This window comes from Crinia signifera, chromosome 2, assembly GCF_055691185.1.
Source record: "Crinia signifera chromosome 2, ASM5569118v1, whole genome shotgun sequence".
In the NCBI taxonomy this organism is placed as follows: Eukaryota; Metazoa; Chordata; class Amphibia; order Anura; family Myobatrachidae; genus Crinia; species Crinia signifera.
Window position 1 is genome coordinate 68,792,020 of NC_139218.1, and position 27,199 is coordinate 68,819,218.

The 27,199-nt window shown below is 41.5% G+C and overlaps 1 protein-coding gene across 2 annotated transcripts in view; it reads left to right on the forward strand.

The window, feature by feature from the left end:
- The window catches only part of CORO6 (coronin 6), a 97,244-nt gene extending 71,509 nt beyond the window's left edge, over positions 1-25,735 (forward strand). Inside the window, exons 5-12 of one of the 2 annotated variants that reach the window (XM_083172310.1) lie at positions 1,042-1,223; positions 3,030-3,149; positions 4,760-4,879; positions 8,727-8,831; positions 11,712-11,857; positions 15,273-15,330; positions 19,270-19,500; positions 21,432-25,735. In XM_083172310.1, coding sequence (XP_083028436.1) covers positions 1,042-1,223; positions 3,030-3,149; positions 4,760-4,879; positions 8,727-8,831; positions 11,712-11,857; positions 15,273-15,330; positions 19,270-19,500; positions 21,432-21,554 — 1,085 coding nt within the window. In that variant the 3' untranslated portion in view covers positions 21,555-25,735. The remainder of the gene's footprint in view (positions 1-1,041; positions 1,224-3,029; positions 3,150-4,759; positions 4,880-8,726; positions 8,832-11,711; positions 11,858-15,272; positions 15,331-19,269; positions 19,501-21,431) is intronic. The other variant, XM_083172309.1, reaches the window with a different exon arrangement.
- The last annotated feature ends 1,464 nt before the right edge of the window (positions 25,736-27,199 follow it).

Genomic DNA, 27,199 nt, shown 5'->3' on the forward strand with positions numbered 1-27,199 from the left:
AATTATCTTCTCCAATGGAAATATGATACTATTGTTTCACATCTTATAATATAGAGCCTGATTCAGATGTGGTTGCAATTCCGACAACAATCTTTTTAAGTGAGAGTGGCTACCCACAAGTGAACAAAGACACCCACAGAAGCCATTTTAATATGTTCAGCAATTGCGTATCTAGGGCCTAATTCCCTAATTCCAGAGACTTCTAGACAGAAACAATAAACATCCTTGCAAAATTGTGAAGGAATTATGAATGGATTGCTAAAAGCTATCCAGTCGCAAATCCATTTGCCAATCCTGAACCATTGAAGAGACTTTGTCATCTGTGCAGATCTGAGGCTTCCACTAATCTGCTATTGAGAATGGCTGCAAGTGGTCATCGTTGACATCAGAGACCCTCCTCAAAAACTCCAGGGCATGCCTTCATTTTACATACACACCCAGAAAATGTCAGATTTCTCCCCCCAGTCAACATCCATTGTGTTTATGAACCATACACATTTTTAGTCGCTATTACCCCTTGTGCATGCACAGTGTATATGGTACGCATATGTAGTCATTCCAAAACTCACTTGATGTGCAAATTCTCTAATTAGCAATCCATGCTGAATTCGGCCCTTTGTCACAAATGCAACGCAGATGCCAGAGACTCCATGGTGTCATGGCTCCTAGAGTGCTCCCGACATCTTCGGTCCCTCTGCTGTTTCAGCGGGCGGCTGAGGGACTCCTGAGGGTAGCAGGTGGCTGTGGCGTCTCCCCATAGATCTGGTGCATCCGCCGGAAGCTCTGGGTATGGGCGCCGCCATCTTGCCTCCAGCAGGGAGCGCAACTTCTGGGTCTCTTCTGAGGTAGCTGCTGCTGTTCCTTTTAAACTCTTTTCTGTGACATTGCATGAAATACGGTACCTTTTAGTTGAAGTGGTGCTTTGTAACTGTTGGCTAGTTGGTAGATTCTTCTAAATACATTAATAAAGTTGAAGAGATTGAGCTGTGAATACAGAGGCTGAGTTGGAGGAATTGTTCTGTATTTCTGCTCCTATGTTAGGCAGTGATAACGTAATCATTGTTTGGAACGTGGGGACTGGTGAGGCCCTCATCACCTTAGACGAGCTGCACAGTGACCTCATCTACAATGTCTGCTGGAACTACAATGGAAGTCTCATCACCACCACCTGCAAAGATAAGAAAGTTCGGGTTATTGACCCACGCAAGCAAGAAATAGTAGCTGTAAGTAATTAATATCCCTTTTCTCTGCCTTCTCCCATTTACGTTTATCTGTTCATTCATATTGAAAACTCATATTCAGTATAGTCCTGAATTCACCACATTGCATTACATGTACTTTACATTACATTACACTATCTTACTATAGAAGTGGGCAGCTTGGGCATTTAGTAGTGATATCTGGAGATATCAGTGTCTCTTGTATATTCTTCCTTCATTTTCACTTCCTACCGATGGCAATGTCAAAATTATTTCTATGCAAGAGAGTAATCATGCTTCTGACATGATGCTGTTTACTATCCCTCCCATTGGCTATCTAGCAGCTAATTCCCTGTGGCGGGACCAATCTTACACATTAAAAGCTGCATTGTGTCCAAAAGAGATGGTTGTACCTACACCTTGGGTAGGGCAATGCAAGCACATTTCTCCTACATTATATTGATCCTGAGTATTGGCCCTATGCTGTCTGGATGTATGAGGGAAGGGAAGTGTAATAGTAAGATATGTGTAGATGTTTGCTTGTGTGATATGATTTAATGTTAAAAGCAATCAATAAACGCCTCCATTCTACAAGTAATTAATCCTGGGAAGCACTTGTGTAATGAAAATCACAAACATTTTACTGAACCTGAAGTTTGTTCTTGTTCCATTCAAATACAGTGTACAGTAATCCTGATTTATGTAAATGGAGGTGTTTAGTTTTATCCTTCTGTGCTACATCTTATTTCACTTCTGTGATTGGAACAGTTGTTCTTTTACCTCTTTATTGCTTTGTTATGCTTTCTTCTTTTTTCTGTCTAGTTAATGGTTATATCTTTTATTTTTATTTGTTTGTTCTGTTTTTTTATTCTTTTTGTATAGTGCATGCAAAGCTGCTTGTGTGTTCAAAGTAATACACCTATACTTTCATATCAAACATCTAGCTTTTGGAAGTTAATTTATCTACATTATTACTTTGGATACACCTGTTATTAGGGTCAGGAGAGGGACCAGTAGCGTGCACTGTATTCTAATTACTCCACATCAGCGTGCTCAGCAAAAGCTGTGGCTACTGGGTATTTCAAACCTCAATGACACAGCTGAAAGCTAGTCCTATGTATCATTTCCCCATCACAGTTCATCATTTTAAATGTAAAATGACATGGGAAAGTAATCAGTAGATTCACAATGATATATTCCAGCTACAGTAGATGATAAATAAAATATGGCCAGTAAGGTCCAAGATCTGCAGAACCTTTACATTTCGGTGCCAGCACTTGTAGAGCTTGTGATATTAGGGATGTCCTGATGTCAGAGTGCTCATGCAGAGACCATTCAATTTCAATACAGTAGGCAGCTTTCTATAGAGCTGTGAGAATAAAACAACAAAAGTGCAATTCATTATGTTAATATCACTGCATATAGAGGCATATGTATGTTTAAATACTTCTGTATGATTTGACTTTTTACATCTACTGTATTTTAGAAAAAAATAGCCTATAAATTGTCACCGCCAATGGCCAAGGGACATACTGTATCTCAGTCTAACATTTACACTTGCCAATACAGTGCAAAAATCTATAGCATTCACATCCAGTACTTCCTTATTAATTCATGTCCGGTAGTCCCCTCTTTTCATAACAGTATTCTTAGGACACACCATGTCATAGCAGCTCCAGGTAGAGGACAACAACAAAACAAGCTAATGGTACTTACCTTCGTGTGAATAAATATCGATGTGCGGTGCTCGCTTGTGTGACACTAACCTTGATGCATGTTTGTGTTTTCAACTTGCTGTGGGTGACCTAACCTGCTAACCAAACACACTAGGAGAAAAGTGGGGCACACGAAGGAGCTCGACCAATCAAGTCCATTTTTATGTCCGATGGCAAAATATTCACCACCGGTTTCAGCAAGATGAGTGAACGGCAGCTGGCGCTGTGGGATCCGGTATGAGAAGGTGTTCTGCATGTTTATTTACTTTACCTATCTATATGTTATAATATTATAATAATACTGACTTCCTGAGTTCTGCAGGGGTACTAAGGTGACAATTTGGATTACAATTGGGTCTAATGCCCATAAATTGCTGGTCAAGCCAATGAAGTTAACAATTTTATTGCTATAGATTTGGCACACATTGGAATTAATACCACAACATCAAAGACGTGTCTTCATTTTCATAACAAAAGTTATACTGTGTACACCATTTTCCTAAAATAATTTAACTTGAGGGAATCATATCTTAAGTAAAATAATGATTCTCCTGTCTGAAAATGAATTATTATATTAAAACACAAACACACACTTTACTTGTCACTGTCACTTTATCATTTCTGATGAACATGACAGCATGTGACAGCTTTATTGATCGTTAAAACCAGTTTAAAGTACCTGGAAAAATGAGACTGCCTTCACGGTTTTCAGTGATTTCAAAGCTGAAAACTATACGGAGTATGTGGAGGATTAAAAAAATCAATGAGAATTATGCTTTGTTAGTGCATTGACTGAAATCCCAAGGTGATGTATTTCACTAGACAAGCAATGAGAGTTTATGTGCGCTTAATTTGACAACTTAAATGTATTTGTGTGGTTGATAAAAAAAAAAGTAATACACTTAGCACTGTACAGTATATGCATAATCATTGCTTAGTCTAATGGTGCGTACACACGGTGAGATTTCACTTTCTATGTGATCTGGGTCTGTATGTGGATCTGGGTTGGTTACAGTGTTCACATTCGATTTTGACTATGTAATACAGATCTGTAGTATATACAGCCTGCCAAGACAGGCAGGCTTTATACTTTTTCTATTCCATTTAAACTACACAGGAGCGCACATAGAGATCAAATCTGTATCGAATGTAGAAAAACCATTCGATGCCCATTCAATTTTCTATTCTATTTTGATTCGATTTTGCTCATAGAAAAATATGGGACATCTTACTGTGTGTACCCTCTAAATTAGACAATACCATCATCTATTGTGATAATTGCCACCCCAGTTATGAATGAAAATCATATTTGCACTCTATTGGTCAGGTTTTTATTTTTTTTACATTAATTCTTGACTTTATTTTAGTTATGTAACCAGCGTCTTCAAATGTATTTCCCCTATATGGCAGCTAAAATTAAGTATGTTAGTGTTAATATCATTAATAATGAGTTTATTCATTTGTAGTACGCAATACATTTTTGCAAATAAAGACTCATTGACACCACCTTGATAAATGTTTTGGCTATGAAGCCTTAGGTTAGATGCCCATGCTCCATGGTAAAATAGGGATTACAAGCTAGCTGTAGGCCCTAATCTGTTTTTGATTGATGCCCGCTCAACACAATGGACAGTTTGTTTTGGCAGAGTGACCAGCAGTTTATAGGTCCATGACAGGTCTATGGAACACTCCATCCAGGGTCACCTTGGTAACTGTAGCTGCCAAGAACTTGGAGCCAGTAACACACTGTCTTAAGCCTCGTGCCAGGACATTAAGCCTTTGTGTCTATAAACATGTTATGACCAGTTTGTTTTCCACTTTACCTCCCCCCCTTCACTTTCACAGGAGAAACTTGCCCCCCATGAGGGGATGAGACCTATGCGAGCCATCTTTACCAGAGATGGAAATATCTTTACAACGGGCTTTACACGGATGAGTCAGAGAGAACTGGGCTTATGGGACCCGGTAATGGCAGACATGATAAGTCCAGGAAATGTTATTGCTATTGTCACTGTTTCCAAAGCATAAGACAAATAGTATACCTATTTCTTCTAGTTGTAACACTTGCATAAAGTAAGGGCCCAGAGGGAGCTGTGATACCGAAGAGACTGTGTCATCCCTCAGTTTCATTTTGAATACTTCTGCTTGGAGAGATTCATGTCCTCATGTAGAAAAATCATTCCCTTTTCTCGAGCACCGAGCAGCATATTACTCTTTTATGTTCCACGTGGTGGGGATCCATCTGTGCTTAAGCCCAGGACATGCATATTGTTTCGTTGTAGGGTATTTTTAAGTAATACCCTTACATCCAGCACTCCAATGGGGGATGAAAAACAGAGGTCTCTCATTTTCACTTGTAAGTGTCTCTTTCAATCACTACAAGAAATAATACCACACCTGCTTTAGGATTCTGATTCGTTTTGCCGCTCTCTATGCCAAAGCCAGATACTCCTAAACCACAATAGATTTCTTTTTACCTCCATTTTTTTCATGACCCTGTAATCATTATATGAGCATTACTCAGTCCTTGCTATCATACAGTTATCGCTATAAACACAATTAAATATTAGAAGGCAACCAGGGAGGTTGCTAGAAGGAATGTTTAGTAGATAAGATACTGCTTCTGAGTACTAGACATTCCAAATTCTAAAACTGTCCTTATGCTTACAGTAGATAATATCAATGCAAATCCTGGCTTCAGAATGCAGTGCGAGCATGGTGTCCACGGATATCTCAGGTCATGCAGCAATGCATGTTGGGGATAACAAAGTTAACACAATAACAAAAAGACATGATGGTAATTGAGGCGAATATTGAAGTACTAACTCAGTTACTTAACTAAAATAGTGTGATGTTTTATCAGCATTTTTGTGTAACAAGTTAAATTACTTATCTTATTTTTCTTTTGTCGGTCACAAAATACCGGGATTACAAAGATTCTGTTACCATTTTATCATAATTATTGTTAGGTCAAGAATATAATTGTATGTTTGTACACTAGGAAAAGTTAGTAGTCAAGTCTAAAGTTGCATTAACCAGTAAGTATACATGTCATACAATATATAGAAGAGAGAAAATTTGCATATATTAATAAAATGAAATGAATTCAAATGAAGGTAAAGACAAACATCTGTTGTTTTTCCATTTGAAAATTCAGCGGGAATCTTCATTTTCTGCAGTTGACCCAAATAAAAAAGTCAGCTAAGTAATACAGATAGTGGAGTTTATAACAGAACTGCAACACATATTACTTATGTATGTAACAACACTTCTAAAGAGAAAGCGTGGAGGAGCGACCAATGGGGAAGTTGCCCATAATCAGCCTCTTTTTATTGTTATAGAGCATGTACTTGATAAATGCTAACTAGAAGCTGATTAATGGCCATGGGTATCTTATACACTCTTGAGAGTGCTTGATACATTGGGGCAGATGTATTAATCCTTAACAAGAGATAAATGCATGGGTGATAAAGAAAGATAAACGTCCAGCCAATCAGCTCCTTACTGACTTTTTTCAAACACAGCCTGTAACATGGCAGTTAGCTGGTGATTGGCTGGATATTTATCTCTCTTATCACCCTTGCATTTATTTCTTGTTAAGGCTTAATACGTCTGCCCATTGCCCCTTATGCTGGAGGGTTCAGCATGCATTTATCCAAAAATAATTAGTCAGAGAGTCATTATTACCTATATTTGCATATAAGTCCCTGTGTAAATCGTACAGTGTGTACACTGAATGCTGTTTGCCCTAGAGTTCAGGGGAAAACACTGCCCATATAGTTCATAGACCATATTGGCTAATGTGTTTAGGGCTTTAGAATACTTGCCATACTCTGCTGTACGCTTGCCCCATCCTTCCCTCACCCAATCTGCTTTTCTAGCTTTTAGTTAATGCTTGTAGTTTTTATATCCTCGGCAAGGCATTACTGTTTCTTTCTGAATATATTGTTACAGCTAATAATGGGTCCTAAGTTTCTGTAATGTCTACAATGCAGAAGGAAGGCCACCTATCCCAAAGTATCAGTTACTACTACCCAGTTGGCACCCAACAAAGTACAGGTCATCTCTGAATATATCTTTCAGACATGTAACGCTGTAAGTAAATTGGAATGCAGTGACTCAGGCAGATCATGTCATTGAAATTAAAGGGAATCTTTTATTTGCTTATTATTATCCAAGTTTCTTTATGATCTCAGCGTTCATATATCAAAGAACTCCTTATGGTGCCAGAGCTGATGTAGTTACAGGAACTGTTCCAAAGATCGCTTGTTTTACTTTGTTAGGCTACATCACAAATAATAAAATAATAATCAGAACAGTATCACAAAAAAAAGAAAAAAATTAATATATAAAAACAAAAAACGGTTCCCCTGCAGTGTATATGCTGTAACGAAACTTGCTCAGCCGTGCCTCTCATTATAGGGAGAGTAAAGATTTACACATCAAGGTAGCTGCATCTAGAATTTAAATGTTACACGTTCAGATAGTAGAGGGGAAGTGTATGTGGGTGTAATGGGGTGTGAAGGCCAGAGGTCTAAGGAAAGGACAAAATCCATAGAACCAGCTAACCATGTTGTGCACTCTCTAACTGCCTCATTTCCATTATGTTTTTATTACTTATTTATTGAGTTATTTATATAACGTATATATATTGCACAGTACTGTACAGAGAATATTTAGTCATACACATAAAACCGTGTTCGAACCGGACTATAAATTTATATGAAGACGCTATATTACTATTGACCATAAATTGATTAATGCACAGTAAGATCTTAATCCAGGCAGTGCCTTTCGACTGATGACAAACTTTCATGCCAGGATGGCAGTAGAATGTGGTTAGAATTCCTGGCTGTTATGTACACCACCACTCTGGCATTCTCCGTGTCTCGTTGCTCATTTTTCAGTCGTTTAAAGGCAGACGCACTTTCCTTTTCTCCTCTAGTTGTAGTTAGATGAAATGTTTGGTGTGCCTCTATTCGGCCAGTCAAAATCTTGGTTGGCAACAGGGAATCCTGCTGCGTCTAGGTCATGCATGTAACACAGTCAGGGTTGCCTCACCTAACCTGGCCTGTAGCAGTATGGTTTAAGTTAGATTCCTGGATCTGTCTCAGGAATCTGGCCCAGACTGTACACTGAGGAACTTACAAAGTTAGCTAAATAAAGAACATAGTAAAAAATATATAAATAATTAAAATAAAACAAAAATACTCCACAATTAAAAAAACACACTCATTCAAATAATAAAAAAATGTCCGCAATATTCTTCTGGTACAGACATCCTGAAATGTCAATAGTAGAAGTGTTTATTTGTGTAGGGACGCTATCACCAGCTACATTATAGCTCTGTAGAAGGACTGACTACTTCATTTTCTCCTTGATTATATAATGTGAATCCCAGTAGCTTAGAACATGAGGTACACCTATATGTACACCAGGCAAACGAGTAGTCACATTTGATTTCACAAAGAATAGCTTGTCCACATTTATGCACTCTTTGTAATTACATATATTTTGGATTGTACATGTTTCACAATTTTTGTGTCCATATTGATTATTGTGAGTATACTAGGATAGTCAGTAACTACTGTAATGTGATTAAACATTCCTCGGCTTGATTGTGACCTAGTGCATGAATTATTGTGTGGGATCTCATAACCAACATTTTGCAGAGTATTAGCACTAAAGACACCTTGGCAAATTAGCATTGGTGTGTTTTCAGGCCAAGTGCTGTGTGCAGATTTGTGAAGTGGTTTTCATATGTGTACAGGATCTGTACTGACAGAACTTCTCTCCTATCTGTTGTATGTAGAGTAACTTTGAGGAGCCCATTGCCTTACAAGAGATGGACACCAGTAACGGGGTACTGCTACCATTCTATGACCCTGATTCCAGCATAGTCTATCTCTGTGGCAAGGTACAGCAACTTACATTATGACATTGTTTTGGAAATACAGTATTAGACCATTTTTATAGAGCTTTGATAATTAGGGGCCTTTTATTATCCAACACAATTTTCCCTGATATTTAGAACTTTTTATGGTACTTGTTTCCTAGCACGGCGCCACCGATTTTGAATGTAAGCATCGGGTCGGAAAAATCGCGTCGATCGCATCGCATGCCAACCAAATTGCATGCGATGCGATCGACCCGATTTTTACATTGGAATCAATGTAAAATGGTCCCTGAGACCAGATTTTGCATTGATTTTAATGTAAAATGCCCCAAAACACCCCATTTTCATAGAAAACCCCCCTAATGTTTCAAATGCCCCCCCATTGTTAACGCCACCCCGGTATTGACGCCAACCCGAAGTGTGGCGAGCGCAGCGGTACGCGTCCTCCGACTTTTTCATACCCCCACTATCCACGTCGGCGTGGAATATAGAATAGAAAGTGTGGTGAGCGCAGCGAGCCACCGAGCCAGAAGCGTGGCGAGCGCAGCGGCGTGGATAGTGGGGGTATGAAAAGGTCGGAGGACGCGTACCACCACCCCTCACGGGCTCGCTGTGCTCGCCACGCTTCGGTTTGGCGTCAATACCGGGGTGGCATTAAAATTGGGGGGGGGGGGGGGGCATTAACCATACTTTTACACATATTCAATGTGAAATGGGCCATATTGGCCCATTTCGCATTGTCACCCATGTAAAATCGGGTTGATCGCATCGCGAGCCATTATAATGGCCCGCAATCGACGCGATCAACCCGATTTTCACTGTAAAATTTATTTAACATTGTTCCCTATGGGAAAATCGCGTTGATCGCGTCGGTCGCATCGCGGCCCCTTATTAGGGGCCGCGATGGACGCGATCAACGCGATTTTCACATTTACCAGCAATTGAGCTAGTTAAAGACAGAAAATCGGGTCCATCGCGTCCATCGCATGCCTTAAGTCCCTTAACTTAAGGCATGCGATGTACCCCGACGGGCGCCGTGCTAGGAAACAAGTACCCTTTTTATTAACTCATATTGACGCATTTTTATTTGAGTGTTGACTGCAACAGAACTCATTGGTGCATGATCTCCCAGAGACCACCTGCCAACCACCAGCAGCGGGTTAACAATGTCCTCCCTTATCCTGCATGACAAGGGAGGACATTGTTAATGAGGGCAGCCCCTGCTCCATAAACCTGCCATCACGCGTCACTGCTGGCATTGGCCAGTGTGTATGCACTTGTCGTTGCCGGGTTCCTGCAGGGTCCCTGCCGTTGCCAATATCTCTGGGTACACACATAGAGGGGTGATTCTAGTTGATGCGCTCCCATTGCGAATTAGCACAGGGTTTTAATCTGTGCATGTGCATGCGCTGTGTTTGAGTGGCCATGGCGGACAGAGTGCGGGCGGGGTGCATGGGGCGGCGGGACAGGTTTCATGGGCATTCCTATGAAATTGCTTGGCGATCTCATGCTAATGCCCCAATGACGCAGGTGCTGATGGTGGGCAGCTGACCTCACCGGGCGTCAGCTGTCCGCACTGTCCTCGCACAGGACACACAAAAATAAGACACCTGAGAGTGTCGCGGACCATCGAATGATGTGGGTGTCACCCCATAAGCTGCGAATGGATGTAATTGAAAATCATCCATTCACAGCCATGTGGGCGAGTTCACCCTGCGAAGGGGGGCTGGCGGCAATGCAAGAGGCAGACGGGCCAAAAATAGACACGCAGCACTGGGAACTTCACAGTACTGCATGTCAACCAGAATAAGGTCCATAGTGTAGTGTGTACTTAACTTTAGTACTGAGCATTGGATTACCATTGGCCAGCTGAGTGAACCAAGAGGTCATGCAAGTAAAATCTCCATCTTTTCCAATAAAGATCCTGGCCTTGGTACTCCCCTAAAACAGAAGCAACCCACCACAGTTTTGGGAAACTGCTGCAATTGCAACCCCCGGTACTTGTGTATTATCACGGCGCCCATCGCATCGCATACCATAAGGTATGCGATGCGATATCGCACGATGTTCTACAATGTCATACAATTTAAAAATTATATGGCATTGTATATGGCATACAATGCCATACAATGCGATGGGATGCGATTATAACTTGTATAATGGGTGCTTACAATGTTAAATGCATCCCTACGCCACCCCCCACTATAAACGTGAACCCATCCTACGACCTTTTCATACCCCAAGTATCCCCATCGGCGTGGAGTTGATTTTATAAAGCCACCGAGCCCGAAGCGTGGCGAGCGCAGCATGCCCCGCTAGGGGACGCGCATAACTTCACTGGTATATGCGTCCCCTCGCGGGGCTCGCTGCGCTCGCCACTCTTCTGGCTCGCTGCGCTCGCCACACTTTATAAAATCATCTCCACGCCAACGTGGATAGTGGTGGTATGAAAAGGTCGTAGGACGCGTACCGCTGCACTCGCCACGCTTCGGGTTCGCGTTTATACTGGGGGGTGGCGTGGGGGTGCATTTAACATTGTAAGCACCCATTAGGGTGCTTATACAATTTTTCATCGCATAGGGGGCTAAAATCGCATCGCATACAATCGGGTATATGTCATGCGATGCGATTAAAACATTGCGCGATCAATATTGGGGGCGCCGTGATAATACGCAAGTACCCAACCCCCTTTCCGCACTCTCAACCTTTGCTTATAAAAAGGAAACAACCTTATATGAATGGGTGCCTGGGTCCAGCATTCTTCTTTACTGAATAAAAAATGTTGAACATAAAATTAAAAACACAAGTAGGTGATATGCGAGAAAATGTAAACTAGTTATAGAGATGTATTATTATAGTATGAAATGAAACACAGGCATTATTACCACCATTTTGTTTTAGGGCGACAGCAGTATACGTTACTTTGAGATAACATCAGAACCACCCTATGTCCATTACTTGAGCACCTTCAGCAGCAAGGAACCACAGAGAGGAATGGGTTTCATGCCCAAGAGAGGCTTGGATGTCAGTAAATGTGAAATAGCCAGGTAAGCTATGATGGTCACAGACTAGCAGCATGTATCATTGTTATTATTATCTTTTATTTATGTAGCGCCACAAGGGATCCGCAGCACCCAGTTACAGAATTCATAAACAAGTAAACAAAACAAGAAAATGATTACTTATAGTTCAAGACAGTATAGCACAAGTACAGGGTATACTCCCAGAAAACGTTGTGTTTTCGCCCACAAACGGTTGCAGGGTGTCAATCTAGTTAGATCCATTTGCAGCCCTGACAATTATTGGCTGATCGTGCATGGTAAGCTGTGTGCATGCGCAATTGTCCAATAATCGTCAGGGCTGCGAAGTCACTGCCCTACATACAGGTCTGAATCGAGCGATTAACATTTTGTACTAGATTGCATTGTATCTAGTACAAAAAGCATAGCACAGCGTATGCACAGCAGCGTGCTTTTTGTATATGATGCGATCTAGTACAAGAAGCACGGGCTGCACAGAATTTCTGTGCTGTGCAATTTGATGTGCGCGGGAGAGCGTATTGCACCTGAACATCTCACCGTGTATGGTCACATTAATCGATACATCTGCAAATCAGCCAATCTGCAGATATATCTACAGATGGATCGGCCAGCGTGTTCTCCATACACTCGGCAAGATCCTTCGGGACTGACATCAAATTTGCATGCTTCCGCCCACCGAGCATTCAATTACCGGCGGCTCCAGGGACACCGTGCCGTTCTATATGTGGTGCACAGCCACCGCAATATATCTGTTAACGATGCCATTTACAGATATACTGCTTGTACACACTGGCCGATGGTGCATTGATATATCGGCCATTCAATTCAACGGACAATATATCGGCCAATGTGCACCTTTAAGGCTTCCTAAGGACGGAGTTTGGGAAACACTGGTTTAAATAGTAAGTAATGCCACCTGGTGGTCATACAGTATGTGGTTTTTTTTTTTTAAATCAGTTTTTAAGCATTACAAATCAGTATTGCAAACACATATCATGTACAGTTGTAAATACACAGTTCATTAAAACAAGTTGTTAAAAGAAAGAGTATATCATGACATTGTCACTGTGTAATGGTATTCTATCTAAGAACCTTGGGCCAAATGTAATATGGTGAGAGTTTCAGAAAGTGAGAGATTTTGGGAGAGTTTTCCCCTTTTTTTTTTTAAAGCAGCAATCAATGATACCCCTTTTACACCAAAAACCCTGGTCGGACCCTGGTCTTTGAATGCTGGAGTATCCAGGGTCTGACCCTGCTTTATACCCCATTTACACAGCACTTTGACCTGGGTCGGACCTGGGTCTGCACCATTTACACTGAACCTGGGTCAGCCCTGCCTTAAATAATATTTTATATATATATTTATAGAAAAATATATATATATATATATATAGAAATATATATATATATATATATAGAAATATATAATATATAGAAATATAATATATATATATATATATCAGGGCTGACCCAGGTTAAGTGTTTTTTTTTTTTTTTTTTTTAAGGTGCTGGGGGTGCCGGAGGGTACCTGTCCTGCCTGCTGTGCTTGGTGTACCTGGGGGTACCGGGGTGCTGGGGGGTGCAAGGGGTGCTGAAGGTACCTGTCCTGTCTGCGGTCGGATCTCAGCGGAGAAGATGATGTGCGCCGTTGCTGTACCACCCCCCCCCCTCCCCGGCAGACGGTCCCTGCGGCGTGCGGCGTATGGAGTGTCAGTGGCGGGGGTCCCTCTGGCGCATGGGAACTAGTACTAGTTCCTATGCGCTGGAGGGACCGCCGATACTGACACTCCATACGCCGCAGGGACCGGCTGCCGGATGCGGGGGGGGGGGTGATACAGCAGCGGCGCACATCATCTTCTCCGCTGAGATCCGACCGCAGGCAGGACAGGTACCCCCAGCACCCCTAGCACCCCCGTACCCCCAGCACAGCAGGCTGACAGGTACCCCCCTCTCCTCAGCAGCCGCAGGGACCCCCCTCCTCCCGCAGCAGCTGGGAACATCTTCCCCAGCGCTGCACGCTGTGGATCCGCTGCGGGTGGGTGCCTGCACCCGCAGCGGGACCATTTACACCGACATTTACACGGGTCCTATCCGTGTTCTACCCAGGTCAGGACCTGGGTAGAGGACCCGTGTAAATGGAAACGGATACCCCCCATTTACACCGCCGCGGATCCGGGTCTGACCCGCCGCTGACCCGGATTTTTCGGCGGTGTAAAAGGGGTATTACACTGCAAAACCTGGTTGATTTTGCCATGTAATTGATTGCTGCTTTAAAAAACATGGGAAAACTCTCCCAAAATCTCTCACTTTCTGAAACTCTCACCCTATTACATTTGGGCCCCATATGTGTTTTTTAAATTTTATTTTAGTGTCACATTCATGAATGCTTTTAAACTTTTGGTGATTCCTGGACCCGTAATCACCAATCCAGGCATCTGCACTACACCAACTTTCTGCACACCAGTAACTATGCGAATTACGTTCCTTAACCCATTATTATTTTGGAGCAGTTTTTTCTTCAAAAGAGTCAAATTTGTCCAGACGGATATTTGACTGGACAAGATACTGTATTTGAGTTTCTCTATACACATGGGCCCTTATTCAGATCTGATCGCAGTACAAATTCGTTCTCAAAATGGGCAAAACCATGTGCCCTCCAGGTGGGGCAGATTTAACATGTGAGTTAGATTTGTGTGAGTTATTTTGTTTCTGTGCAGGGTAAATACTGGCTGCATTATTTTTACACTGCAATTTAGATTTTAGTTTCAAAACACCCCACCCAAATGTAACTCTCTTTGCACAGGTTACATCTGCCCCACTTGCAGTGCACATGGTTTTGCCCATTTTGGGAACAAATTTATACTGCGATCAGATCTGAATAAGGGCCATTATCAGAGTCACAGGAGATGGCAGACAAGCTGATGGCTATACGAGTGAGGATAGATAGAGAGGTAGTTTTTAGTGTCATTTAGATGTTATTTAAATAAAGTATATTTAATCTGATTGTAGAGGACATCTTAAAGGGATTTTTAATACAGGATATGGTCAATGGGTCGACCATAAGATGGTCGACAGTCATTAGATCGACACCGTTGGGTCGACATACTGGAAGGCCGACATTTCTGCTCATAGTCTAAAAACATCACATTTGTGATAAGTTTTAGGACAGGAGATTGTTCGTATTGAAATGTTATTTCTCTAATGTCTAAGCTCCAGATCCGTTCTTCTCAGGATATATTAATCACTGAACATTGTAAAGTTATTCAGATCGGGAGTGATATCATTCAGGTGTGAACCTTACCTAGCATTAGTCATTCCAGATCTGACCTTAGCTGAAAGTCTTCTTCCGTCTACAAGATACGAGTGGTAGAGTGTGATATACGACATTGTATGATGTAACCTAATCAATTAATTGTTACAGGTTTTTCAAGCTACATGAACGGAAATGTGAGCCCATTGTCATGACAGTACCAAGAAAGGTGAAGAATGGACTTTTACAGCTTTCCTTGTATTAATGCCTAATCTCAATTATTCATGCATCCCTGCTCAGTTAGAGGGAGATTTGTCAAAGCTTGTAGAGATAAAACAGAGAGCAATTGAGTACCAACCAATTAGCTAATCTAACTATGGGGCAGATGTATTAAGCCTTAACAAGAGATAAATGCAAGGGTGATAAAGAGATAAACGTCCAGCCAATCACCTCCTAACTGCCATGTTACAGTAAAAATTTGTTCTCAAATTTGGCCAAAACCATGTGCACTGCAGGTGGAGCAAAGTAACATGTATAGAGAGAGTTAGATTTGTGTGAATTATTTTGTTTCTGTGCAGGGTAACTACTGGCTGCATTATGTTTACACTGCAATTTAGATTTCAGTTTCAAGTTCAACACACCCCATCCAAATTTAACTCTTTCTGCACATGTTACATCTGCCCCACCTGCAGTGCACATGTTTTGCCCACTTTGAGAACAAATTTGTACTGCGATCAGATCTGAATAAGGGCCTGTGTTTGAAAAAAGTAAGTAAGGAGCTGATTGGCTGGACGTTTATCTCTCTTTATCACCCTTGCATGTATCTCTTGTTAAGGCTTAATACATCTGCCCCTGTATTTGAAAAATGATAGGAGGTGATTGATTGGTACGTTATCTCTTTCCAGGCTTTCATAATTCTCCCCATATTATCATATTACTTATATCTCCTCACAGATATCAAGAAGTTATTTGTTATCTGACATGTCGAACGAAGTTCCTGTATCTATACAGTATGATAAATTATCCCATATATATCATGGGGTAAATTTACTAAAGCTGCTAAAAATTTAAAGGAGAGGATATTGCCCAGAGCAACCAATCCGATTATATAATTTACTAGGATACAATAGAGAAATAAGAGACAAAATGTGATTGGTTGGTACAGGCAACATCAATTTTTTTTTATTTTTTTTCATTTTTAGAGTGTCTAGTAAATTTATCCCCATATGTCATATGCATTTCCCATTTCTGTTAATAAATGATACTCCTATATTTTTAATGTATTATTTAATTGGTGTAATGAAAGCAAATTAATAGTTTAATATAATATTGATTGATTTATCCATGTTTAGATTACTTTTATATTTCTATTAGTAAATCATGAGCCGGTTGCAGACTATAAACAGTATTTTAGAGCTGCCCTTTTCCACATACCAAAATCATAGGCCTTGTAATATAATATTTTTTTAACTTGTGGCAAACCGTTGTACTATTACTAAATTGAACCCCATATAATGGAAATGTCATAAGCTCCTCCAGATGGACAGCGTACGAATACACATTCAGAGACGCTTTATGTTTAATCACCACCGATTCCACACGCGTGTGTGTGTGTGTGTGTGGGGGGTGTTCATGACTATGGGCTTTTCTTTATGAAATGTAGCACTACATCTACAAGAGCCATCTCAAATGCACTTCCAAAAGCAGAAATCACTAAATTATGCGACTTTGTGGTACATTTAATTCCACATATGCCTGGTATCTAAGTGATATACATTATGGTGTGTTTGGCTAGTTTCTAAGCACCTTATGGGGCCAAATGTAATAGGGTGAGAGTTTCAGAAAGTGAGAGATTTTGGGAGAGTTTTCCCATGTTTTTTAAAGCAGCAATCAATTACACTGCAAACCAGGTTGATTTTGCCATGTAATTGATTGCTGCTTTAAAAAACATGGGAAAACTCTTCCAAAATCTCTCACTTTCTGAAACTCCCACCCTATTACATTTGGCCCATGGTATTTCATTTTCATATCCTGCATGTTGACTAGTGTTCATGCTAGCCTTATTTAAAGAGCGCAAAATGTGAACTGCAGAAACAGCCTCTCCTGTGCCTTCCCCACCCACGGGCCACAGTATGCCATGGGTTGGAACACTTGTGGTTGCTGATCACCACTGTGCGCATGCATATGCTTGGCATCTAGTCACATAGTGGGGACGGCTTGTCCATAATTACTGGGCTTGCCCCATTGAGTGGCGAAGACAGGGCTGTGCCCTCCTTCCCGAATGCCATCCACCTTTTTCGGTTGCACTTACATATTTCTCGCGTGCATCGGTGCCATACTGCACCATTGCACCCTATCCTGCCTTAATGCTAGCTGGAACGATAGATGACAACCATAGCATTGTCGTACATAGTATTCATTATGAATATACAGTGTCAGACTGGCCTTCTGTAATACTGATGAATAGTTTTATTATCCCCATTGCCAGAAGGCTCTTAAACTGCATTATGTCACAATTCATCCTGACCTTTTTGATATTTAACCCCTTCCCGACATTTGACGTATACTGTATATACGTCATGGCCGGGATGTACTTCCCGACACATGACGTATATATACGTCATGACTTTAAACGGTCACCGCGTCCAGAGACGCGGTGACAGAGGGATGATGTCTGCTGTCCCTGACAGCAGACATCCTCCCTCATTGCCCAGGGGGGGCAGCTATGCCCCCCGTTATGGGCGATCGCTGTGATTGGCTGTTCAAACATGAACAGCCAAAATCAGCGTTGAAATGTGCGATTGGTAAAAATTAGACGCTGCTGCCCCCTAGTGTCCAAAAAAAATAAATGAGGTTAAAATAATGATTTTTTAATAAAGTATAGATATGGTCTTTGTTAATTAACTATTTTGAGTGGTATGATTATTTGTCTTACAAGCAGAAAATGTAACATTTTGCAAATAGCAAAATGTTCCATTTTTTTACGACATTTTGGTATTTTTCACACAAAAAAAAAATTGTATCGACCCAAATTTACCACTAATTTAAAGTACAATGTGTCACGGGAAAACAATCTCAAAATCACTGGGATAAGTAAAAGCAAAAAAAGTTATCCCCACTTAAGTGATACATGTCAGATTTGAAAAAAAGGCCTCTGTCAGGAAGGCAAAAACATGCTGCGTCGGGAAGGGGTTAAAATAGTTAAAAAAATAGTTAACTGAGTCTGATCAAACACTAGGGATCAGATCTGGCCTTGGACATGTACTGTAGACAAATGTCTAGGGGGCATCATCATTGATGCCGATTTAAGTTTTTGCTGGTCTGTGCTCAAGCCAAAAATATAGGGGAGTGGCTTCATGGGAAAGGGGCGTGGCCACAAAATAATACTGATTTATATTACGCAGCACAGTTGTCTCCAATATGCAAATTATGGCAACAGTGCCAAATACATAAATGCCCCCACAGTGCAGGTACAAAAATCCCCCCCACAGTGCCAAATACATAAATGCCCCCACAGTGCAGGTACATAAATGCCCACACATTACCTGTGCCAGCGACGAGGGAGGGGGAGTGCAGTGGGACACGGGCGAGTGTGCCTCTGCTGAGCAGGTGGGTGCTCATCAATTTCTGTGGGTGCTCGGGCTCTTAAGCACCCACAGAATCGGCACCTATGGGCATCATTGCCCCAGAGGGACACCAGCAGTAGGAACACAATACTGGGTAATGAAGTTGTCTGCCAGCTATAATCATGTCAAATTGGCCAGGGTCAGTTCTGCAGGTGAGTATGACATACACTATTGTATTCTTATTGGGTCATCACTATCATTGTTAGAAGATACAGGGATTATGGATTAGAGAGTCAACCAATGGTAGCCCTTGTTAGCTCTGTGATAAGCAGGTTGACTTGAATATAGAACGTGGCAAAGCATTCTTGGAGCACTGGAACATAGATACTGCTTTCTTGGCAAGTCTGATAGGCTACTTACAGAACTTTTTACCTGCTGGCAGTATAACTGTTAACATGATGATCATGATTCACGTTTGCGGACACGACAGTGTCACTATATAAAACTTGGCAGCATTCTGGTTGTCGACGATACCTACTGTAATCAGCACATACAAAGACAACATGAAATCAATATAGCACTGTTTGTATTTTTACTTCCAGTCAGAACTCTTCCAGGATGACTTGTACCCAGACACGCCTGGACCTGAGCCCGCGCTGGAAGCGGAGGACTGGTTTTCAGGACAGGATGCTGATCCTGTATTGGTATCATTAAGAGATGGTTATGTTCCAATCAAGAACAGGGAACTTAAAGTCACCAAGAAGAACATTCTGGACAACAAACCTCCAACTGGGCCACGTAGAAGCTACTCTTCCATAGAATCTGGATTCTCAGTGAGTACCCAACAGAAATCTTGGGGCCCAATACACTGATATCTCTGGGACCCCCCCAACCCTGCTCCCTTGAGAAGTGTATATTTCATTACACTGAATATGGAATGTGTTTTTTATTATTACAACAAAATTATAATTTATATTTGCTATGCAATGTAGTAAAATCCACTGCACTACTGCTGAGCAAAAGCACCTGCACATTGATATTACAAAGGGCGAGTGGCCAGCCAGTGCCTTTATAAACCATTGCTAGGCACTGCCTTGTCGCAGCCATGCTTACAACCACTCAGAACCTTAGGGCCCCTCATAAGATTGAGCTCGGTACAGGTGTTTCCTTTCGCTGGCTGTGCCTGTCATATAACTTTACCTAAATGAGACTGTCCAGCATTCCTTGCTTACACGCTACACGGATGTGTTTTCTGCTTGAATGCTGCTTACAGATGAAGCACAGTGGAACTTGGCATCGGAAACATCTGCAACCGCTGCACTTTGTGTATGGATTCAGATTTACACACAGATGTGCAAATTTTGCAAATTACATTGGCCAGTGTAATCTAGTAATGTAGTTGTCAAATAAAGCCATTTTTTGTGGGCGGGATGTATTAATATACATCGCCGCCCAGCCGCCGCGATGCTACCGCATATGTACTAACATATGCCGCTAGCATCGGGGTGCGGTGACGGAGACCGCCGCGATACCTGTAATGTGGTGTGCGGGGGTCTCTGTCACATCCCGGCGGCTGTCAGTGTCCCTGGCGTCTCCTCCTCCCCCCTGCAGCCGGATGTCCTCCCGGCTGTGACACCTGCTGGGGGAGGAGAAGATCGATGGAGGACGGGAGGGGGGGTCACGCGGACGGCGGGCAGCGGGTGGCGATAGAAGCTCATAGGCTTCTATAGGGTATCGCCACCCATGCGGTAAAACCCCTGTTTTACCGCATTTTCCCTTTTTGTACATCCCGCCCTATGTGTGAATAAGTTGGATAATTTTAGCAAAAAAGATACACAGGGCCTGGCATGCTGACCGGTGCCAACAACAGCAAGGGCACATTTATTTATTAACAGTTTATTATATAACACAACAGATTCCATTGTGTTTTACAATAGGAGACAGTGATAAATCAAACAGGGTATTTACAGACAGTCACAGGAATGAAGGCACTGCTCGCAAGCTTACAATCTATAGGGAAATAGGCATTGAGACAAAAGGATAGATATTCTTTATTATATAAAGTACTCCAGAATGCAAAGGTTCCTGGTGTGCTGTATGACACAGTGACCCAGAAGTTTGGCCAGGGGTCAGGAGGATGGAAAATGTGAAAAAGAAAGAGAGGATATCTGTGTGGCCTGTACAGTGGGGATGTGATTGGATAGGAACAGTATATGAAGGTTATGTGGCTAGTTCTGGAATTAGATAAGCTTGCTTGAAGAAGTGAGTTTTCAGGGAACGCTTGTAGGTTTGGAGACTGGAGGAGAGTCTTATTGTTTGTGGGAGAAGCCCGTAGAATGTCCTACAATCAGGAATGAGAGTGAGTAATGAGTGTGGAGGAGAGACATAGATCTTGTGAGGAGGGAAGAGGTCAGGTTGGAAGATACTGTATTTTGAGATGAATACCTGTAGGCCCAGTATCATTGGCTCAGCGTTAAGTATCTTAACCAAACCCATTAGTGACATCAGTGAGGGTGTTCCCAGTGATGTATTCCTTGTGTGTGTGTATTATGGGTTTAAAATGTATATTTTTCACACCTGCAATACTTATGTTACTGTAACCACCATTTCTATTGCAGAGTTATAACCCCACACAATCTATAAATAAATGATTCAGTTTTTACAGTTATGAGCCAGTGTAAGAAATATAGGGATAATAAATACAAAGTTTTATACATATACTCCCCAAATGGACCCTTATTGTCTTTGTATTTTTCTTCACTAGCGAGTCTCTCTAGACGACCTTCTTGAAGAAATCAAATGTTTACGAGCCACTGTTGAATCTCAGGAGAAACGCATCTCAAACCTGGAAAACCAACTGCATGAACTTTCCAATGGCACCGCCTGAGACAGAACTGTCTCCACCGATTCCACCGACCCAGAATGCACTTCAAGAATTACATGCCCTTTTCCCTAGCAAGCAAACCTGATTATGTTTTACAGTAGGGGATGGAGCCAATGCATGGACTCCAAAGAGAATGTCCCCAATATATGCCATACATTGTTAGAGGAGTCTACTGGGGACCTCTTCCTTGGGGTTGGTTATGTCTAAGGGACTGGGGATAAAGACTAGTAATTTTTTTTTCTCTCCAAAATACTATTAGCCTCCTCCATCTACATCCATCCAGAGAACAATCCATAGGCTGCTTTAACTGCTGAAATGAAGATTCAGTAGTCTGAAACAAAAGCTAACATTGGTAGTTTGCAAGACTTTCATCATTTGTAGCAATGGGACAAAGTGGTTCTGCTGAATTAGAAGCACATGTCATATTTTCTCTTTCCTTCTCCTCCTCCGCCGCTCACTCTCATGTTTTCTCACCTTTTCTCCCTCTCCGTTATTTCCCAGCTTTCTTACTTTGATACATTTTGAATGATGATGTTTGGAATCACCACATTTTTGGTTTGGCAAGAGGACAAAATGATATAAATATATATATATAAAATGTATGGACTAACCTTCATCCTTTTTCCCGAGAAGCAACAACATTAAGGTCTCTTGGGTGTAAAGAAGAAAATTAACCCAGAAAATTTCGATCCATGAATTACACAATGATAAGGCTTATGTGTGTAGCATTTCCTCACCAGGACTATGCTCATTTGTAGCTAATGCTACTAATATGGGCAATATCCGATCCAATCTTAATTAGGAATGTCTTACTGCAAACACAGCTCTTCATATGCACATTACAGCTACAAGTGCATAAAGTGTGCTTGTATCCTGCATACAGTTGTGGTCATGTACAAACAGTGTACAGTCCTACTTGGTGATGCTGTGCACATACATAGCAGATGCATTTAGATTTCCACATAAATGGAGGTGGCAGCAGAGCAGGAAGGTATTAGTAATGGAGTAGCACCGGCTTGTACAGACCGATGGCAGCTCCTACTATCAGATTCTTGTACTGGCTCAGAGCTGTCAAGGTCTCGTATGGGTATTGTCCCATATACTATTTCAAATGCAAAAGTGCCATATGTAATAAAGACCTAATGACTCCTCAGTGTCATGATTCATTTAAGCCATATATTAGACTAAACTGAGCAGGTTTTTTTAGGAGAGAACCGAAAAAATTGTAATGTAATAAAATGGTTTGTTTTTTAACTGCTGGGTGGTTGGACTATGATGCAACATGACATCTTTTCACAGTATGCCCTTTCATCACTCCACAACTCGCAAGCTTAGGTGTAGAAACAGAGGCATCGAGTGAGAGCAGAGCGGTGGCATGTACCTTAGGCAGGGTATGCCATCTAGGTGACTGCTGCTCCAAGAAGGTGTCCTGGACAGCAAGGTTTAGGCTAGGCCAATACACATAAAAGAACCTATATATTCAGTGAGAGCGCATTGTCTCATTGACCTCTACATGTGAATGAATAGGCTACACTCTGTGTAGGTAACTGAAGCATGTTAAGGTCTATCTATGTTATGAAATGTAAAACCTGCCATATGTGAGGGAGGCTGAAGTGTGATATGTGACATCCCGTTGTTTCATTTCCTTAATGATGTAATGTCCTTTTCCTGTTGTGGAGATGAGAACTCACAGCAGTTTGCTTCTGTGTTACTATGTGCCATCGCTCAATGCTGTGCCCAACCTACCCAAGGCCTTAGTAATAGCAAATATTACACTGGTGGCTGTGAGTGTCAGGACCTCCTGTTGCTGAAATACGATCTACAGTACGTCACATAAAGATATTACAGCTCCCCCAGTTTTCATATCATGTATTTGATGCCTACACGCAGTGTCTTTGCTGTCTTTCATTAAACTAGTGAGAACTCTCAGGTGTAAGAAAGTTTGATGCATTGAATGTACACTGACATCTATATGATGAGCCAGTTGTATCTTAAATCATGTCCCACCAAATACATAGCAGTTAATCTATGGCATACATATGTGTACACTTAGTTCCAGCAGATGCGCCATGTTCCTGGTTGACAGGATTTACTGTAATTGCAAGTTGTGTCTGCCTCTGTACACAATAAAATGTAATTAAATGTCATAAACAAGAGTGAATGCTATCTTGACAGTGTTAGTGACACATGTGAAAGCCCTTCATGCATTTGACCAAATAAAGATGACAAACAATAAACCTAAGATACCCGCCAACAACTTGACTTAATATAGCCAAAATGTTAAACAATTAAACTATAGGCTGCACAGGTCAATCTAGGGATGGCCATCGACCATCGATGATTCAAAATCATTGATGGTTCCTGCCTGATATCGTATACTTTTGCCATCGATGGGAGAGAACCAAATGGTTTCCCCACATCGAGTGCCAGGACATGGAGCATAGCTTTGCCCCCAACACCCGCGAAGCCCTGCCCCAGTTTTTTGATTGGCCCACAGGCCAATCAATCAAACACAATGGATGACCATTGATATGTAAAAATATCTATGATCAGCCATTGCATAGTTTAGTACTATCGATGGCCAGTTGCAGAATTGCCATTGATGGCAATGGCAACGATGGACATCCTTAGGTCAATCTACAAACAGCCAACATACTACTGTGCTACTGGTGTCCTAATCAAGTATCTTTACTCCTGGCCTTGGGTACCTGCAGTAGATGCATTTCTTATCTAGTTGTGGATGTGTCCAAATCATTAGCTTACATCTTGTGGAGACATGCTACACCTCCAAATACACATCCGACCTTACTGTGCTGCACTAGTGAACAGCCCCTTTCTCTGCTCTAGATGTAAGGGCCTGCCTCAAAGCTTATTCTGGAGCAATATTGAACTACGTCTAGTTCTGCATCACAAATGGACATCCATCCAATACTAAATGAGGTCCTCTGTGTCAGTGATGTCACTAGTTTCAGGTGGCCTCCAGTGTGTGTAAAGGAGCCCATACATGGTGCGATTACCGCATACGATACGACGCGCGCTTCCGCGGACATCCCATCGCACAGTTCAGTAAGTATGTGCTGCACATAGTTTTTGAAGTTGCTTCGGATCGCACGTAAATTGCATGCAGATAGCATGCAATGCAATGTAGTCCAAAACACATGCAATTATCTCAGCGTGTATGGGCACCTTAAGATTCCTGAGATTTCCTTGGTTCAATTCTGTAAAATATGATGCAGTATTATGTAAAAAAAGATATTAAAATGACAGAATAAACTACATGTACCTAAAACTCACCGTGCAGGTGTCCTCAACATATTTAAAGAACATCTGACTTGCTAATATGAAAAGACTTAATAGAATTATTATTTTATTCAGAGGTATTCTGAAATACTGCATAGCAAATAAAATGTATTTCAAAGAGTTACAGTATACCCAGAATAGTTACAGCTGACTGATCTGTTCTATGTTAGAATTTGTATAATTAATCAGTATTTATTTCTATAGAACATTTCATACAAATGCCAGCAGCACAATGCGTTTTACAAAAATAAAAACAAAATCTACAATAATAATCAAGATCTCTCTTTTAAAATATTACCATTTACATTTTTGAAATCCAAAGGGTAAACTGTAACGGTTGGTGGCAAAATACCAAAGCTACATTAATGCTAGAAAGATCAGAGGAATGGGCCACATTATATATATATATATATATATATATATTTTTTTTCAAACAATTTTATTAGTTGCAACGCATAACAAATAGCAAACAGTAGAAACATTACAGTTTTGTCAGCACATATTAGAGGAACGTATTATGTGGTTACAGGACATCCAATCATTATTGTTGTTATAAACCATTACATGTGTGTTAATTAGTCTAAATCTTAAACATCAGTAGAATTTAATGGAGGTGTGTCAGATCCCAAAAAGGAGGTACGCCATTTGCTATAGTTTCTAAGTCGTACCAAGACGTCGAGTGAAAACTATTCCTTAATGCATCTTTGGTGGATTGGGCCGCTAGAGTGTTTATATAAGGCATCCATGTGTCTGCAAATTTGCCATATTTTTATTTGTATTCTATGACAGATTAACAATCCCATGGACATTGATTTCCTTTATACACACTACACAGTTTGTGTCCTTATCTGAACAACAAATGTCATTGACGTTAAGGGGGTGATTCTGGTTGGTGTACAAAAGCAAACTTCTTCTTTAATGGACAAAACCATGTGTACTGCAGGTGGGGCAGATGTAACATGTGCAGAGAGAGTTAGATTTGGGTGGGGTGTGTTAAAACTGATATCTAAATTGCAGTGTAAGAATAAACCAGATAGTATTTACCCTGCACAGAAACAAAATAACTCACCTAAATGTAACTCTCTCTGCACATGTTGCATCTGCCCCACCTGCAGTGCAGCATGGTTTTGTCCAATAAAGAAGGAGTTTGCTTTTGCAAACCAACCTGAATCACCCCCTCAATGCACTTTGTCACCCACTTGCATTTACACTGCATTTGAAGCACGATATTGGCTCATCAGGAAAGGTGAATATTGTGCAGCATCCTGTATAAAGTACATAGGGCCTTATTCAGGGTTGTACGCAATGGCATTTTTTATTAAGTTGAGCGATTGTCATCTGGCTGCTCTTGCTTCATACTCACATTGTATGGTTGATCCAACCAAGCTGGTATGGGGGGGGGGGGGGATGCAATCACCTGCATCCAGGGGGGTTTCTGGATGGAGGTTGCTAGGGGAGAGTGACAGGCAGCCACTCACCTCCATCCAGGGGGGTTCCCGGCTCTGAACTACCGCCCTCCAGTGGCCGGCGCCCTAGGAAAATGCCTGGAGCTGCCTAGTGGTGGCGCCGGCCCTGAATGTGCTCGCACACTATTCTATTCTTTCTCCATGCCTTAGTGGATGGTAGGGCATAAAATACCGCCTGTTGGCATCTGTTGGCTCAACAAAAACGTTAAAAACCCATGTTGACCTTTTGACTATCGACCTTCCATTTCTGTCGACCTTAAGCATGTTGACCTATTTGAGGTATCAACCTAAGCTGTGTCTAGCTTTAGTGCTCGACCCAAGGACCGTATACCGCCAAGGTACCTTAGTGATGTAGCTCGATGTGATGATTTCAGGGATTGTTTGGGAGAGGGGAGTGGCAGCGTAAATACAGGCGTGTCGTGACCATTTTGTGTGCCTCAGCCTACAACTAAGATCATATATGCATAAAAAAAATAGCGCCATTGTCTCAATTCCTGTGGCTATTCAGCTTGACCGCAGGGTTATTTGAGGAGTCGGTGACCGAAGTTTTTGTGACTGCCACTGCAAATTGGTATGTAGTTTTTTGAATCTGTGAATCCACTGAGGAGTTTCAATAGTAATCCAGGCATCTGTGTAACTTGCATATTCGTACAACTGCCAAATACAGGATAGCAGATGAAAATACATTAGGGTACAACTCTGAAACAAGCTCATACTGACTGACCAGCTGAGAATTGTTTGTACCTAGCCTAAAGTGGGCCATACACCTAAAGATTTATCATTCGATCTGGCTGGTTGGATCAAAAATCTGGTAATATCTGAACATTTTTGTCAGTTTTCCAGCATTTTGAAGCAACTATCTATTACACCCATAAGTTACCA